General features: G+C 50.2%; 1 protein-coding gene across 2 annotated transcripts in view; it reads right to left on the bottom strand.

The window, feature by feature from the left end:
- ACTL6B (actin like 6B) overlaps positions 1 to 14,965 on the bottom strand; it is a 254,821-nt gene extending 239,856 nt beyond the window's left edge. The window contains exons 1-2 of one of the 2 annotated variants that reach the window (XM_085640126.1): positions 14,844 to 14,965; positions 6,230 to 6,306 (exon numbers count right to left, since the gene is read on the bottom strand). In XM_085640126.1, coding sequence (XP_085496252.1) covers positions 6,230 to 6,306; positions 14,844 to 14,868 — 102 coding nt within the window. In that variant the 5' untranslated portion in view covers positions 14,869 to 14,965. The remainder of the gene's footprint in view (positions 1 to 6,229; positions 6,307 to 14,843) is intronic. The other variant, XM_085640127.1, reaches the window with a different exon arrangement.
- Positions 14,966 to 17,433: the final 2,468 nt, after the last annotated feature.

Raw genomic sequence — 17,433 nt, 5'->3', positions numbered from 1 at the left:
TCTTCACTGCCTGGAAGCAGGCTCGGAACCTCTTCTCTGCCTGGAAGCAGGCTCTGGGCAGGTTTTGAACCTCTTCCTTGCCTGGAAGCCGGCTCTGAACATCTTCCTTCCCTGGAAGCAGGCTCTGAACCTCTTCCTTGCCTTGAAGCAGGCTCTGAATCTCTTCCTTGCCTGGAAGCAGGCTCCGAACCTCTTCTCTGCCTGGAAGCAGGCTCTGAACCTCTTCCTTGCTTGGAAGCAGGCTCTGAACCTCTTCCTTGCCTGGAAGCAGGCTCTGAACCTCTTCCTTGCCTGGAAGCAGGCTCTGAACCTCTTCTCTGCCTGGAAACAGACTCTGAACCTCTCCTCTGCCTGGAAGCAGGTTCTTCATTTCCCTTGCTCTTTGAGATACTGCTTGTTCAGCTCACTGGTGGGTTTCCATTATAACTAGGGCTCCCGGTTTTCCGTTTAAACTGATTTTTACATATAAATACAGACGGATTTTTTTTTTCCTTTGTCTGTATTTACATATAAAAACGGAAAAATACTAGCAAATGTTGCCGCGCTGCCGTGCTCGAATCCAGAGTTATCTCGCATTGCCCCCTTCCTGATGCTGGGAATTCCTTCTGATCCTTCCATTCAGGGTCTTTTAGTGACCTACTGCGGTGCCCCTGAACCAGCCCTCCGCAATTTCAACTCGGAAGGTACGTGTAGACTCGAAAAGAACCAGGGCATATGGGAGGTCGAAGGGGGAGGGCGGGAGCAAACAAACACCACACAACAGACAAGCACTCCAGCGTCCTCTGTGCCACCTCTGTACCCCCGTGGCACCGCTACACTAACAACGTCCCCACCCGCTGTACCAACTACACCGTCGGTGCTGTCCGGATGGAGGCCGCGCACATGAACTTCTTGGTGTAGCGGGGGCCGGCTCGTCGTCTCACCTTCTGCGTGGCGGGCCCCGAGGCCCGATCTGGTCAGAGCTTTCTACCTCTCGGGGCCCTCCTTGGTGCACATGTCTATCCTCTGGCGCTGAGGGCGGCCCCGGCCTGTTCTTCATCTCTCGGGCCTGCCCAGCTCCTGCGATGTCTCGCTACTGGGCTGCCTGCACACCTGACTCGTCCTCTAGGCAAGTGGCCGACCACGGGTACTGGGGTGGGGGGGCGTCCTGCAGGTTTCTCAGGCCCCATTCGGCCGGCTTCCTCCATCACTAGAGGTCATAATCGATATTAGAGGCAGCATAGACCGGCCAGGATCAGTCGGACGACTGCTGGTGGTGCAGGCGCAGAGTCTGGTCTGTTCCGGCCTCTCGGTTGCATTGTGTGGAATTGCCACCCTCATGAAGTGGGTCGAAATGGAAAGAGCGAGAAGGGTCCCCAGTTCGTCAGAACATGTCTATTTGATTTAAACGGTAGTGTGCTATACATCGTATGGAGAACCTAGCTGAGGGGAAAAGGTGTTTGCATATGTTTAGAAATGTTGGAATTTCGCCTTTTTACTGTACTACCCAGGCGCGCAACACCCATTGGGCTCATTGGGATTCACTCGGTTGCTCGTGGTCAGCACCCTAGTTACAGACCACCCAACAACTTGCACATGCCCATTCACCCCTGTGGCCTCTTACTTACCCTGCAGTCAAACAGCAATTTGAAATGTTGCCTTACTTTAATCTTTCATGGGTCCCCTGATAGACCAGCTCTGTTCTGCAGTCTCGCCCTAATGACCGTGAATATGTCTTTAAAAGAGTGCTTAGCTACCGTTTTCATGTAATTTCTTTTTAAAATGGAACTAGCATGTGTTTCAGCTTTTCGTGCCCTCTTTTGCCAGGTCGTTAGAGTGCACAGGAACACTCCTTCAAATTCTAAATGTGTTTACATCGATTATTCTGGGATAGTGAGGTGTGTTTTCAATATTGTTGTAACACAGCAGTAGCTTATTTATATATATTACTGAAAATAATCATGCATTGTCAATTTAAATAATTGTGGAAAAATACTAGCTGTAGCGTCGTCTTTTGCTTGTGGCAAAAATAAATGTGGATAAATACAAACGGAAATGGCAAAAAAACAAATACCATAAAACCAGGAGCCCTAATTATAACCAACTCAACCTAATGATGCACAGAATCAAGAAACTCCAGTGAGTCCTATTGCAGCAAACAGAATGTGGAGACAGTGTGGTCACAGGTCACCATAAATTTGTCACACAGTAAGTTGTAGATTGTGATTTGTCTAGAACTCTGGTGCAGCAACATGTCAAAGTTTCTGCAGATGTGCTCGATTTTGGCAAATTGCAAGGTCGTTCCTGAGCACCTTCAAAGCTGCAGCAAACAAAGACAGATGTGAGTGTGAGGAAGGCTTCATTCAACAAGGGACAGAAATCTTGTGAAACATCCATCTTCTGCCCCACCTGGACACACGAAAGACCCACACTACATACTTTGATGCTTCTGCTCTTATGTGGAGGAAGAGACGTGCTTAAATATTTCACTAAGTAGAAAGTTGAGGATCCTCCTGAGTATACACCTGGTGGAAAAAAGAGTCCATGTTGAGGGAATGTAATCCACCATTGTCTGGGAGTGTGAGAAGATGGGGTGGGCCCTGCAGAAACGCAAATTCTACAATTAAAAGGCACAGGGTCTGATGTCATTGGCTGCTACCCCTCTGACTGGCTAGACACCATGAATGAAATTTAACAGAGAAGTCTCTCTGAGAGTGGTGTCATCTCAAGGGCAGAACACAGCTACGGTACAATAACATGGCAAACCCAGAGGAAGCTCACTAAAGGGGAAACTTTAGACCTCATCATCTCCAAAGTTCATACCATCTCATTGGATTCCATCATTCCATGTGATTGGTCGGATCATCACATCATTTCCTTCCATATCAACTCTGAGGTTCATCAGAGTAAGGCACAAAAAACCAAACCAAAGATTTGGAAAAGGGACCTCGGAGATATCAATACAGCTGACCTAGCAACCCGCTGTAATCAGGCCCTCTCTCCCCAATTGGACATACTTGAAGTCCGTGCTCTCACAGACTTCTAAAACTCTTCTATTTCCAACATCATGGACGCTTTGGCCCCACTACAACAACAAAATGCACCTGCAAAAATTTCCAAACCTTGGTTCAATGGCAACTTCAACTCGGAACGTCTCAATCTAAGGGCCATAGAACGTTCCTGGAGATCCTCTCCATCTGCAGACCATCTAAAAAACCTTAAAGCAGCAAGAAGTGCGTATAACAAACAAATCAAGTCAGCTAAGGCAGAGTATTTCAGATCCCAACTTAACCAAGCGTCGAATCGACCCAAGAAATTGTTTGAATTGATTAAACAACAATCAGTGGTAGCCCCTAACCGACCAGCCTCAGAAGTCAAACCTCCCTCATGCGATGATCTGGCTGCCTTTTTCACTGAGACAATGAGATTTATTAACATTGATCTGGAAACAAGGAGGGCTCTAAATGCTACCTAATGAACCTGCATCCCCACTGACCGGACTAGACATGACTGCACCATGTAGCTGGGGTATCAAGAACAACGCTTCCTGGGACACCTTTACCCCCTCAATGAAAATGATATCAAAAAGGTCCTTCGGAGTATCAACCCATCTAATCACTTCAGTGACCCTTTACCACCTACCATCTTCAAAGTAATTAAGGATGAAATCTCCCCCTTCTGGACAAAGATCGTCACTGCGTCTCTGTTACAAGGCACGATCCCAGAATGCCTAAAAGAGGCTCAGGTAACACCTATACTAAAACAAAAACACAGCCGACAGTACAGACCTTAACAACTTCCGACCTATCTCCAGCATCCCCACTCTAGCCAAACTCCTTGAAAAATGCGTCCAGTCACAACTATGTGCGCACATAGAAAATTTCCATCTCCTGGACGAACACCAATCTGGCTTTCGCAGTGGGCACAGCACTGAATCGGCTCTCACCCACGTGATGGATGACATCTTAATAATGCTTGATCAAAATGAATCCTGCCTCCTTATCCTACTTGACCTCTCCTCCGCATTTGACACCGTCAATCATGACAACCTCCTATTCATTCTGGCACATAGGATGGGCCTTTCTGGTCAGGTACTGCAGTGGCGCTCGTCCTTTGTGCAGCACAGGTCCCAAAGAATTCAAGCAAACCACTCACTCTCCCAGCCATCCCCAGTCAGCATGGGGGTTCCCCAAGGGTCCTCCTTATCTCCCATTCTCTTCAATGTGTTCCTGGAACATTTAGCTAATGTTCTAAAATCCTTGGACATTCGCTTCCATATGTATGCAGACGACACCCAACTCTATCTGAAAATCTCCTCCCCCGGATGGCATCCCTTCTCTCAACTCCACCCTACTGACTACCCAAAACTGGTTAACTGCAAACCACCTCCTGCTAAACACCTCCAAAACAGAATTCCTCCTCATTTCTCCCCCGAAACATACTCCTAACATCGACCTATGAATGAACCAACTTACAGCCTCCAACTGCTCCCCCCGCATTATCGACTCAGCTAAATCCCTAGGAATTACCCTGGACAAGCATCTGAATATGAAGACTCACATTAACAACATGTGCAAGGGAGCTAACCACCTTCTGAGAACACTTAGGAATCTCAAACCTTTCCTACCTCAAGCAGATTTCAAGCAAGTGGTCCAAGCGCTTGTTCTGCCGAGACTTGACTATGGCAGTGCTACACTATGGGGCCTCCCCAAATACACTTTGGCTCCCCTAAAGGCTTCTCTGAACGCTGCGGCAAGATTGATCACGGGCACCAAGCGAAATGCACACATCTCCCCGGTTTTAAATTTGCTAAACTGGCTACCCTACGAAGCTAGAATTCAACTGAAGATTGCCTGCCTATCACACAAAGCCCTCCACTTTTAAAACCCCCATCTACCTTGCACAAAAACTTGAACTATCCGGGGAGGGGGGGGGGGGGGGGGTAAGTCTGTCAAGGAGTGCTTTTTCCCTCCTCTTGAAACCAGATCTTTCGCAAAAAGAGAACATGCCAACGAGCCTTCTCTGGCGCCGCTCCTAAAATTTGGAAGTCTCTTCCACCGGAAATTCGGAGGATCTCTTCCAAGGCTGCTTTCAAACTGGAAGCAAAAAAATTCCTCATGAACAAGTTCTTACCTTAACATGGGGGGCAATTTTTAAGTCATTCTGCTCCATCGTCTAGCACATTCCTCGTTCACCCAGGTGTATAAATGATCGGTTAGATGTTCAACATTTGATTCATTGCCTTTTAGACTCCGCATTTGGCTTTTGTTTTGATTATTGTTTAGGGTACTGGTTATTATTCCTGTATATGATTATTGCACGTACTCCCCTTATCTCTCTATGCTCCATCGCATAGCCCATTCTTATCCGTGTACTCAGGTTTATTTTGAGCTATTATGTGTGTACTAGTTGATCCAACGCCTATTAGAGTCCCCATATTAGACTCATGTTTTGATTTGTTACCTGTGTCTCAAATTGTAAAGCGCTCTGATATCCTTCGGGATCAAGTTCGCGCTATAGAAAACTTTATAAATAAATAAAATAAATAAGCGGGTAGTGCCACAGTACACGAGAGATCAGGTAAAAACAGACATTGTTAAAAGGCAAGATTTGTTTGTTCCCACCCATCCTGACTGTGTAGTGATGTGTAGAGAAATAGTATCGAGCTTGTAAGGTTCTGCCACTAATGAGGACATTTCGATCTTCACCTGGACCATGCCCTCTCCTTCACTGTGCATGCATTAACCAGAGGAAAGGAAATGCAAAACCTTACCATTGCACCCCCAAGCCTGAGAGCCAGCCCCCTATCCCCCCACCTAAAAGGAATGATCTGGTGCCCCTACGGCATGCTGAGAGGGAATGCCAGGCTACTTTACTTTTGCCTAACGTTTAGCAGACTGACCTCTGTGGCATCCTCCCTAGACGGGGAGCATGCAAATGACCACACCACACATGGAGCTCTGTAACACACGTCTTTATTCTTTGGCATGCAACCGTTAACTGAACGTAATACATCATAATCTTTATTGACCACACCCAGACACCTCCCAACTGATTACATAACTTTGTAAGGAGTCTGACGAGGACCACAAGGGTCATACTGCACATTATCACACAACACTAGACACTCCCTACCTTCTGCACAGTATCCACTGTATCACTTCAGGCAAATACAAACACAAAGTGAACTTGGAGTTGTGTGATGACCAAATAACCAAAATAAGAGAAAGTAAAAGTGCATAAAACTGACCTTTGGGCAATCTTCGCCTGCATAGCCTGCCCGCACGGAGAAAGAGCCGATGTCAAAAACCAGGGCGCCCACCTCATCTGACCAGAGACAAGAGGGTGGTGGGGTGAGGTGGGGGGAGAAGTGAAGGAGAAGGGGAAGAGGGAAAGAAATAAAAAGTCAGGAAGAGGCAAAAGTTCCAAGAGTGAGTAAAAGTCTACATAATAAATTATGAAAAAACCTGCACAAAAGTAACCACAAAGCTAGTCTTGGTTCCACAAAATGAATAACAGTGAGTGAAGCGGGTGTGGTGTGAGGTGACTTGGCAGAGCTGGGTCTGCCGCTGTACAGGTATGACAGGTTGTGCTGCAGTCCCGGGTTGAGGTGAGTTGGAATAGTGCTGGACAACAGACTAGCATGTGCACAGTATGTTATGGCCAGGGCTACTGGAATTCTGCGATTCTGCAGCGACAGCATTTTGCACATAGTTATCGTTTGACACAAAATTCATCATCTGCAGTATACATTGGCTCAAAAGTTACAAAAAGCATGGCAAGATTGACCAGTCACTTTTCTCTTGCTTTTTTCCTCTGTATTTGAGTGTCAATGTAGTACTAATGAGGTGAAACCTTTGTTCAGATAGTATTAAAGTGTAAATATTCCAAAATAATAAGGGAACGCTAAAATTAAATATGCTGCATTACACAGCATAATTTGTCTTTTCTTCAATATATTATTTAGTCAACCCTGTGGCATAATTTGGTTCTTCCGAACCGCATTTTTTCAGTGGCCCTCTTTAAGGTTGAGTCATATTACAAGAGGTCTGAGTGAGTCCCAGAAATGACAAAGCAACGGGTTCTTAGGGCAGTGTGGTGCTGCATTGACAGAGCAGGAAGTGGTTCCCAGCACCAGCATAACAGCTGGGGGCTGTCAGGGGCGAGGTACTATATCTTCTATGAGAGCATATCTGCATGAGCATATATAATCCCCTATAATATCCTTGTTTATTACTGGATATTGTAAGTTACAGGGAAGCCATAATAAGTACATGGGCTGGATATTTATTCATCATTACGAGTTGCCCAACTCCATAACGGTTTCACTGAAGTGTGGGATGTTTTGTACCAAACAGCTCAGCAGAATAAACCTGCACTGATTCCAGTGTCGTAATAATTTACAAAAGTGCACACAGAAAGACTTTTAGAGGGGCCCCCTAACACTTACCAATCCTTAGTTTGGTCACCGACTGGCCTAAGCCAGCCTGCTACCAGTGTTCTGACCTCATGGGGAGAGTGCCTGCGCACTCTGAGGCCGAGAACAAGATGTTCACACCTCCCCCTGGTCAGGAAGACCCATCCATGGCGGGGAGCTTCAAAGGCCTTGCCGCCTTTGTAATGCGACCCCAGCCTCTCCTGTTAGAAGGAACAGACCCCCTTCCTGTCCTCATCCCCTTTTTGGTGGGAGGACAGGCAGGAAAACATAGAAAGAATCGGAGGTGTCCCCCCCTTCTGCCAACTCCCCCTTCAGGTGCTGGAGGCGAGATGAGGCAAACTTTTGGTGGGACTCTTCCAATCAGGATCAGGGATTTGCCCCCCCCCCCTCACGTGGGGTGAGCATTTAGAGGGTGTAGTTACCCTTAAGGTAAGTAGCTCATTGACTACTACCTGGCACTCCCTTTAAATGCCCCTACATGCAGTATTTAGGTGGCCCTCCTGAACCCTGATCTTCAGTTCCTGATGGCCTGAGAAGAGCCAGACACTACAGAGCCTCAAAGAAGACTGCAGAGACCAACTGACTTGGCCCCAGTCCTACTGGCCTGCCCTCGACGATCCTGCACCAAAAGAGTAATAGTCCTGCAGTCCAGCAACCACCAAACACCTTGGAGGACTGACTGCCTTCAATAAAGAGGATGAATCCCACGAAAAGTAGACCTGTTCCCCTAGCAGCCATCTTTAAAGTAAGGACTCTGTGACCAGAAGAACTGCAAAGCCTGCCCTAGTTCCACTTCGGCACCCGACGCCTCGGGCCCGAGTCCAAGTGGCCCACCGGTTCCAGTGAGGTTCCCCAGCACTCCAGAGTCCGAGTCCATTGTGGGCTGCCCTCTACTGAACTCCTGGACGTTGCCTGAAGCCTCTGCACAGAGACCCCCTCAGCTGTGATTTGCTCTGGTAAGCAGTTTCTGACATCAAAAGGCACCCCTGCAACCATCCATCCTGGGCCTTGTTGAAGAGGACAAAAGGTGTCCTTATATCCCCGGGCATTGCAACTTACCTCTACAGCTGTAGGTTTTCTTTGACTGACATAAGCCTGCAGCCTGTTTCCGATTTTAGTTTAATCCATTGCTTTGCACTGGGCCCCCAACACACTGTTGGCCCCCTGCATCCGGCCGCCTCTGTCTCGCTGGTGGTGTGTTGGTGCTGCTTGGGGTCCTGTCTAGTGCTTGCTTCAACCCTTGGAGACGGCTCGTCCAAGTCGCTGCTAGTTACCTGTAAGCAGCCTCTGACTGATTGCCCACAATCTGCATTGATTTGTATTGGGCGCCCTACCTTGAACTTGCACCTTGCACCTGGCCACCCCGATGCCTCTGGTTGTGCACTGTTGGCGCTGAACTGAACCTTGCCAAATACTTACCTTAACTTCCAAAAACTGGTCTCGTAAGTCGATGTTGACCCTACGTTTGCTGAATGTTTTCCTTCTCTCATAGGTTAACATTGCAAAGTCTGAAAATTGCACTGTGCCCATTTTTCCAACTGAAAAGTATTTCTTTTGAAACACGTATTTACCTAAGACAAAGTTCTGTGGCTCTGCAAAATAAATATAAGCACGTACTATTTTTATAAATTGGTCTTGGATTTATTCATTGAGTGGGTGTCTCATTTATTGGCACTGTGTGTACAACAAATGCTTAACACAGCCTTCTGATAACCCTAACTGCTCGCCCCCACTACCACAAAAGAGAGCATTAGTATTATCTACTTTAACCTCTGTCAAGTCTCTGGGGAGTCACTGGACTCTCTGTGCACTATACCTCTTTTTGGTATAATATATAGAGAGGCAGATTCCTACAGGACCGGTTTGCTGCTGAGAAGAGCTGGCACTCTCCCTTGCACATTAAAGAAGTGTAGTTAGCCAGTGGCAGACAGTACCTGGTCCATTTAAAGCACTGGTGATGATCCTAGCAGGTGAGAACTGGTATGCACCGGCTGAGATACACGAGGAGAGGAGAGTTGCGAGATAGGGTTGAGGTACATTGGCTGAGCCCTATGTGGGTGTAGGGGGTGGGAGAGCTAAAGGGCAGGATGAGGTGCACTGGCGCGGCCGGGTGTCTCAGTACTGGAATAGGAAGAGGTGCAGCAGGGCAGGGCTGAGGTTTAATGGCAGAGCTGTCGTGGGTCCCAATACTGTACAATCAGGGAACACTGGAAATATGCACTGTAGTGGGGGGATACGGATGAGGCTTGAGGTACACTGGCAGAGCTGGGTGTGGACTCAAGTGCTACGATAGGAGATGGCATGGGGCACATCTGAGGTGCCACTGGCATATCTGGGCGTGGACTTTTGTGCGGCAATAGGAGATGACATAGGACAGGTCTGAGGTGCACTGGCAGAGCTGGGAGTGGACCCCAGTGCTGCAATAGAAGAAAATGCATAGGGCTGGGCTGGGGTGCACTGGCAGAGCTGGGCGTGGACCCCAGTGCTGCAATAGGAGAGAATGCATAGGGCTAGCCTGAAGTGCACTGGCAGAGCTGGGCGTGGACCCCAGTGCTGCAAAAGGAGAGAATGCATAGGGCTGGTCTGAAGTGCACTGTCAGAGCTGGGCGTGGACTCCAGTGCTGCAGCAGGAGATGACATAGGGCAGTTCTGAGGTGCACTGGCAGAGCTGGGCATGGACTCCAGTGCTGCAATAGGAGATGACATAGGGCATGAGTGAGGTGCACTGTCAGAGCTGGGCGTGGACCCCAGTGCTGCAATAGGAGCTATGGCATAGGGCATGAGTGAGGTGCACTGGCAGAGCTGGGTGTGGACCCCAGTGCTGCAACAGGAGAGATGGCATAGGGAAGGTTTGAGGTGCACTGGCAGAGCTGTGTGGGAGTCTCAATCTTGCAATAGGAGACACACTGCAGCGCATGACTGAGGTGCCCTGGCAATGGTAGGCGTGAACCCAGTGAGGTGCACTGGCAGAGCTGAGCGTGAACCCCAGTGCTGCAGTAGGGAAGATGGTATAGGGCAGTTCTGAGATGCACTGGCAGAACTGGGCGTGAACCCCAGTGCTGAAGTAGGGAAGATGATATAGGGCAGTTCTGAGATGAACTGGCAGAGTGGGCGTGGATCCCAGTGCTGCAGCAGGAGATGGTATAGGGCAGGTCTGAGGTGCCACTGGCACAGGTGTGTGTGGGTCCCTGTGCTGCAATAGGGGAGATAGCATAGGGCAGGGCTGAGGTGCACAGGTGTGTGTGGGTCCCTGTGCTGCAATAGGAGATAGCATAGGGCAGGGCTGAGGTGCACAGGTGTGTGTGGGTCCCTGTGCTGCAATAGGGGAAATAGCATGGGGCAGGGCTGAGGTGCACTGGTGTGTGTGGGTCCCTGTGCTGCAATAGGAGATAGCATAGGGCAGGGCTGAGGTTCATTGGTGTGTGTGGGTCCCTGTGCTGCAATAGGAGATGACATAGGGCAAGGCTGAGGTGCACTGGTGTGTGTGGGTCCCTGTGCTGCAATAGGGGAAATAGCATAGGGCAGGGCTGAGGTGTACAGGTGTGTGTGGGTCCCTGTGCTGCAATAGGGGAGATTGCATAGGGCAAGTCTGAGGTGCACAGGTGTGTGTGGGTCCCTGTGCTGCAATAAGAGAGATAGCATAGGGCAGGGCTGAGGTGCACAGGTGTGTGGGTCCCTGTGCTGCAATAGGGGAGATTGCATAGGGAAAGTCTGAGGTGCACAGGTGTGTGTGGGTCCCTGTGCTGCAATAGGGGAGATTGCATTGGGAAAAGTCTGAGGTGCACAGGTGTGTGTGGGTCCCTGTGCTGCAATAGGAGAGATAGCATAGGGCAAGTCTGAGGTGCACAGGTGTGTGTGGGTCCCTGTGCTGCAATAGGGGAGATAGCATAGGGCAGGGCTGAGGTGCACAGGTGTGTGTGGGTCCCTGTGCTGCAATAGGGGAGATTGCATAGGGCAAGTCTGAGGTGCACAGGTGTGTGTGGGTCCCTGTGCTGCAATAAGAGAGATAGCATAGGGCAAGTCTGAGGTGCACGTGTGTGTGTGGGTCCGTGTGCTGCAATAGGAGAGATAGCATAGGGCAGGGCTGAGGTGCACAGGTGTGTGTGGGTCCCTGTGCTGCAATAGGGGAGATTGCATAGGGCAAGTCTGAGGTGCACAGGTGTGTGTGGGTCCCTGTGCTGCAATAAGAGAGATAGCATAGGGCAAGTCTGAGGTGCACAGGTGTGTGTGGGTCCCTGTGCTGCAATAGGGGAGATAGCATAGGGCAGGGCTGAGGTGCACAGGTGTGTGTGGGTCCCTGTGCTGCAATAGGGGAGATTGCATAGGGCAAGTCTGAGGTGCACAGGTGTGTGTGGGTCCCTGTGCTGCAATAAGAGAGATAGCATAGGGCAAGTCTGAGGTGCACAGGTGTGTGTGGGTCCGTGTACTGCAATAGGAGAGATAGCATATGGCAGGGCTGAGGTGCACAGGTGTGAATGGGTCCCTGTGCTGCAATAGGGGAGATTGCATAGGGCAAGTCTGAGGTGCACAGGTGTGTGTGGGTCCCTGTGCTGCAATAGGAGAGATAGCATAGGGCAAGTCTGAGGTGCACAGGTGTGTGTGGGTCCCCGTGCTGCAATAGGGGAGATTGCATTGGGCAAGTCTGAGGTGCACAGGTGTGTGTGGGTCCCTGTGCTGCAATAGGAGAGATAGCATAGGGCAAGTCTGAGGTGCACAGGTGTGTGTGGGTCCCTGTGCTGCAATAGGAGATAGCATAGGGCAGGGCTGAGGTGCACAGGTGTGTGTGGGTCCCTGTGCTGCAATAGGGGAAATAGCATAGGGCAGGGCTGAGGTGCACTGGTGTGTGTGGGTCCCTGTGCTGCAATAGGAGATAGCATAGGGCAGGGCTGAGGTTCATTGGTGTGTGTGGGTCCCTGTGCTGCAATAGGAGATGGCATAGGGCAAGGCTGAGGTGCACTGGTGTGTGTGGGTCCCTGTGCTGCAATAGGGGAAATAGCATAGGGCAGTGCTGAGGTGTACAGGTGTGTGTGGGTCCCTGTGCTGCAATAGGGGAGATTGCATAGGGCAAGTCTGAGGTGCACAGGTGTTTGTGGGTCCCTGTGCTGCAATAAGAGAGATAGCATAGGGCAAGTCTGAGGTGCACAGGTGTGTGTGTGGGTCCGTGTGCTGCAATAGGAGAGATAGCATAGGGCAGGGCTGAGGTGCACAGGTGTGTGTGGGTCCCTGTGCTGCAATAGGGGAGATTGCATAGGGCAAGTCTGAGGTGCACAGGTGTGTGTGGGTCCCTGTGCTGCAATAGGGGAGATTGCATTGGGAAAAGTCTGAGGTGCACAGGTGTGTGTGGGTCCCTGTGCTGCAATAGGAGAGATAGCATAGGGCAAGTCTGAGGTGCACAGGTGTGTGTGGGTCCCTGTGCTGCAATAGGGGAGATAGCATTGGGAAAAGTCTGAGGTGCACAGGTGTGTGTGGGTCCCTGTGCTGCAATAGGGGAGATAGCATAGGGCAGGGCTGAGGTGCACAGGTGTGTGTGGGTCCCTGTGCTGCAATAGGGGAGATTGCATAGGGCAAGTCTGAGGTGCACAGGTGTGTGTGGGTCCCTGTGCTGCAATAAGAGAGATAGCATAGGGCAAGTCTGAGGTGCACAGGTGTGTGTGGGTCAGTGTGCTGCAATAGGAGAGATAGCATAAGGCAGGGCTGAGGTGCACAGGTGTGTATGGGTCCCTGTGCTGCAATAGGAGAGATAGCATAGGGCAAGTCTGAGGTGCACAGGTGTGTGTGGGTCCCTGTGCTGCAATAGGGGAGATTGCATTGGGCAAGACTGAGGTGCACAGGAGTGTGTGGGTCCCTGTGCTGCAATAGGAGAGATAGCATATTGCAAGTCTGAGGTGCACAGGTGTGTGTGGGTCCCTGTGCTGCAATAAGAGAGATAGCATAGGGCAAATCTGAGGTGCGCAGGTGTGTGTGGGTCCCTGTGCTGCAATAGGAGAGATAGCATAGGGCAAGTCTGAGGTGCACAGGTGTGTGTGGGTCCCTGTGCTGCAATAGGGGAGATTGCATTGGGCAAGACTGAGGTGCACAGGAGTGTGTGGGTCCCTGTGATGCAATAGGAGAGATAGCATAGGGCAAGTCTGAGGTGCACAGGTGTGTGTGGGTCCCTGTGCTGCAATAGGAGAGATAGCATAGTGCAAGTCTGCGGTGCACAGGTGTGTGTGGGTCCCCGTGCTGCAATAGGGGAGATTGCATTGGGCAAGACTGAGGTGCACAGGAGTGTGTGGGTCCCTGTGCTGCAATAGGGGAGATTGCATTGGGCAAGTCTGAGGTGCACAGGTGTGTGTGGGTCCCTGTGCTGCAATAGGAGAGATAGCATAGGGCAAGTCTGAGGTGCACAGGTGTGTGTGGGTCCCTGTGCTGCAATAGGAGAGATAGCATAGTGCAAGTCTGCGGTGCACAGGTGTGTGTGGGTCCCTGTGCTGCAATAGGGGAGATAGCATAGGGCAGGGCTGAGGTGCACTGGCACTCCCAGGTGTGGGTCCCTGTGCTGCAATAGGAGATGGCATAGGGCAAGGCTGAGGTGCACTGGCACTCCCAGGTGTGGGTCCCTGTGCTGCAATAGGAGATGGCATAGGGCAGGGCTGAGGTGCACTGGCACTCCCAGGTGTGGGTCCCTGTGCTGCAATAGGAGATAGCATAGGGCAAGTCTGAGGTGCACAGGTGTGTGTGGGTCCCTGGGCTGCAATAGGGGAGATTGCATTGGGCAAGTCTGAGGTGCACAGGTGTGTGTGGGTCCCTGTGCTGCAATAGGAGAGATAGCATAGGGCAAGTCTGAGGTGCACAGGTGTGTGTGGGTCCCTGTGCTGCAATAGGGGAGATAGCATAGGGCAGGGCTGAGGTGCACTGGCACTCCCAGGTGTGGGTCCCTGTGCTGCAATAGGAGATGGCATAGGGCAAGGCTGAGGTGCACTGGCACTCCCAGGTGTGGGTCCCTGTGCTGCAATAGGAGATGGCATAGGGCAGGGCTGAGGTGCACTGGCACTCCCAGGTGTGGGTCCCTGTGCTGCAATAGGAGATAGCATAGGGCAAGTCTGAGGTGCACAGGTGTGTGTGGGTCCCTGGGCTGCAATAGGGGAGATTGCATTGGGCAAGTCTGAGGTGCACAGGTGTGTGTGGGTCCCTGTGCTGCAATAGGAGAGATAGCATAGGGCAAGTCTGAGGTGCACAGGTGTGTGTGGGTCCCTGTGCTGCAATAGGGGAGATAGCATAGGGCAGGGCTGAGGTGCACTGGCACTCCCAGGTGTGGGTCCCAGTCCTGTAACAGCAGTGGAGCTGAAGATCACGACTGAGGCGCCCTGGCAGAGCTGTGCACAAACCCTGCCGCACTTGTGCATGGGGGGGGGGTGCACTAACCAGGCCCTGTGGCTGCCCTTACCTCCTCCATACACACCCCCGCTCATCCTGACCGGTCCCCGGCAGCCCTGCTGCTGCTGCTGAAGATGATGATGATGCAGAAGCAGCTGGAAGAAGGGTGGGTGGATGCCCAATTTCTCTTTCCTCCCCACCCCAAAAAAAATTTGGAGAATGACCCTTTCTTCTAACCAATCACAGGACAGGACAGCCGACGGTCGCCGTTTACGATTGGCTGGCAGCAGGAAATGGGCGGGTTGATCTGGCTCGCACCTCTCGAGCTCTTAAAGGCACAGCTCGGCAAGAGAGGAAGAAAATGGGATAAAAATATATAAATATATATGTAAATACAAATATGTGTATTAAAATAGACGTCTGGTTTTTGCAGCCTCCGGGGAGAGGCGTCATACGTCGCGCCCTGACGTCATGACGGCACCAGGGTCCTCATTGTTTGGGAGGGAGGAAGAAGATGCTTTTGGAGGGATGGGCGGTGCGGCTGCCATGATGCATGTTGTATTAGAGCACCATAAAGCTGGTCTGTGAGTCGGTGCTCCTGACGCAGATGTCTGCGGCCAACCTGCTAATGCAAAATTCGAATCTCAGAAAGAGAGAGCGCTCAGTGGGTTCATGCACCGGTTGCTCATTCCTTTTGCATTTTCCATGCCGCAGGCTCAAGCTCATTTAAGTTAGCCACAGCAGGCAATACAATCAAGCCAATTTAAGGGCTGCTCAGTGGGTTCATGTGCCGGCTCCAGATATGTGTGTATGCCAAGTACTGAATTCCAATCAGAGGAATTCACAATTCGAGCTCTAATAATCTAACTCAGTAGATTAGTGTGTCTGTTGTAGAGAGGCATATATAACTTGCTGTTCACGGCTTCCATGACCAGAAAGCTCAGTGGGAGTCAATTCTAGGAGGGAGGGAGACAGAGAAAGAGAATAGAGTGTGTTTGTGTCAGTCAATCCCGGTAAAATGGCTTGATGGGTTAATGTGCCTGTTAAACTGGGCTGTACCACTACTTCACTTGTCCTATCCCTGGTATGATGTAATTTTATCTGTATTTATGTAGCGTATTCACCCGGTAGGGTATCCTGGCGCTTCGCAGGTGTGTGAGGCTAGCAATGAGTGGGGGGTTGGCATAGCCGCCAAGGTTCCAGATTGCTATGTGTGACATTTTCATAATTTCAGATTAATTATGAGTGACATTTCATCGACTATGAGTGACACTTTCTCGTGAGCAAAATCAAGCAATGAAGATGAGGGAAACATATAACTACCAGAAATGTCACCCATTTGAGCAACGAGAAACTCTAAGAAGATCTTAAAACTGCTGCAAAGCCCCAGAAAGGGAAGGAAGGGCACTGAGTGGCGGCAGCATCAGTAACAGAGGGTGGGCAGGCCCTGCCGATGATCTCACTGATGTGATCATTCATGACCTCAGCGAGCCCAAAAAGGTCATTTTTGGCATAGCAAGTGCAACTAGGAGGTTATACCGTCACTCAGTCACAGGCATAATCGGTTGCTAATGCAATAAGGTCAAAAAGAATGCTGTGAAGCGCCAGCGCAAAACTTGGCAGTGTTCCACTCTAGACACGTGGTAGTGCAAAAATAAACAAATTGCACGGCCAGTCTTTTCTTAGTTTTAAAGACAAGCTTTTGCAGTCATGACACCATTTTATCAGATCACTAATGAAGAAACCACGCCACCCACAACGGTATTATACAGGGTCAATGATGCAGAAACCACATCACCCTTGCGAGACAATAGGGTTATCGCACACTTTGAAGCTTACCAGGAACCTCCAGGTATTTGTATCTCTGTGGGCCACATTTAAAGCACTACAAACATGACGGCCTTGTGCCCCTTCACTGTTTGTAAAATGCACTCCCATTCAAGCATGGCCCGGACCACCGTGCGTATCGTCGGCCAATAAAATGCGAAGACATCTCATTTTCAGCAATGTAAGATTGGTAAGGATTGCACTGGATGATGGGCCGCTATCTGAGTTGGAGCTGTGGGCCGCTTTTCTGGGAGACATGAAGGCCGATTTGGGCTGTGTCTGTTCTGTTCAGATGCCGCCAGGGGCCCAGTGGGTGCCTGAGCGGCCTTTCTGGAGGCAGATGGGCTTCTATTACCTCCCTTTTACCAAAGGGGCAGAGGTGTTATTCCCAGTCTCTTGCTGGCCCGGCCCATAAATGTATGCAGGTTGAGCAGGAGGCCTGTGCAGAAGTGGACTCAGTTATTTCAGGTGTGGTTCAACATTGTGAACTTTTCCGTGCTCAAAGAGTCCTGGCAACATTTGAATCTTTTTCTTGTAGTGAAGTTAAGAAAACATGCCTCTTTTAGAGAACACCCCCCCCCTTTTTTTCATAATACTTCAAACACTGAATCAGTGTTTTGCAAAAAAGGTGCAATCCGCAAATGTGGGCCACTTTTTGTAGGGCCCTCGGGCCTATTTTTGATCCCAAACTCTCCCTGGTTGCCTGGGATGTGTTATGATATCCGAAGATGTAGGATCGTAGATGGAGTTAAAATGTACCTTTTTAACAGTGGGTTGAGCCAGAGACATTTTATTGCATGGAGAAAGTGGGTAATTGACCAGGGCACCCACCT

Source organism: Triturus cristatus, chromosome 12 (assembly GCF_964204655.1).
Source record: "Triturus cristatus chromosome 12, aTriCri1.1, whole genome shotgun sequence".
Lineage (NCBI taxonomy): Eukaryota > Metazoa > Chordata > Amphibia > Caudata > Salamandridae > Triturus > Triturus cristatus.
Note: the sequence above shows the minus strand (reverse complement) of the source record. Positions and strands in the feature narration are given on the sequence as shown.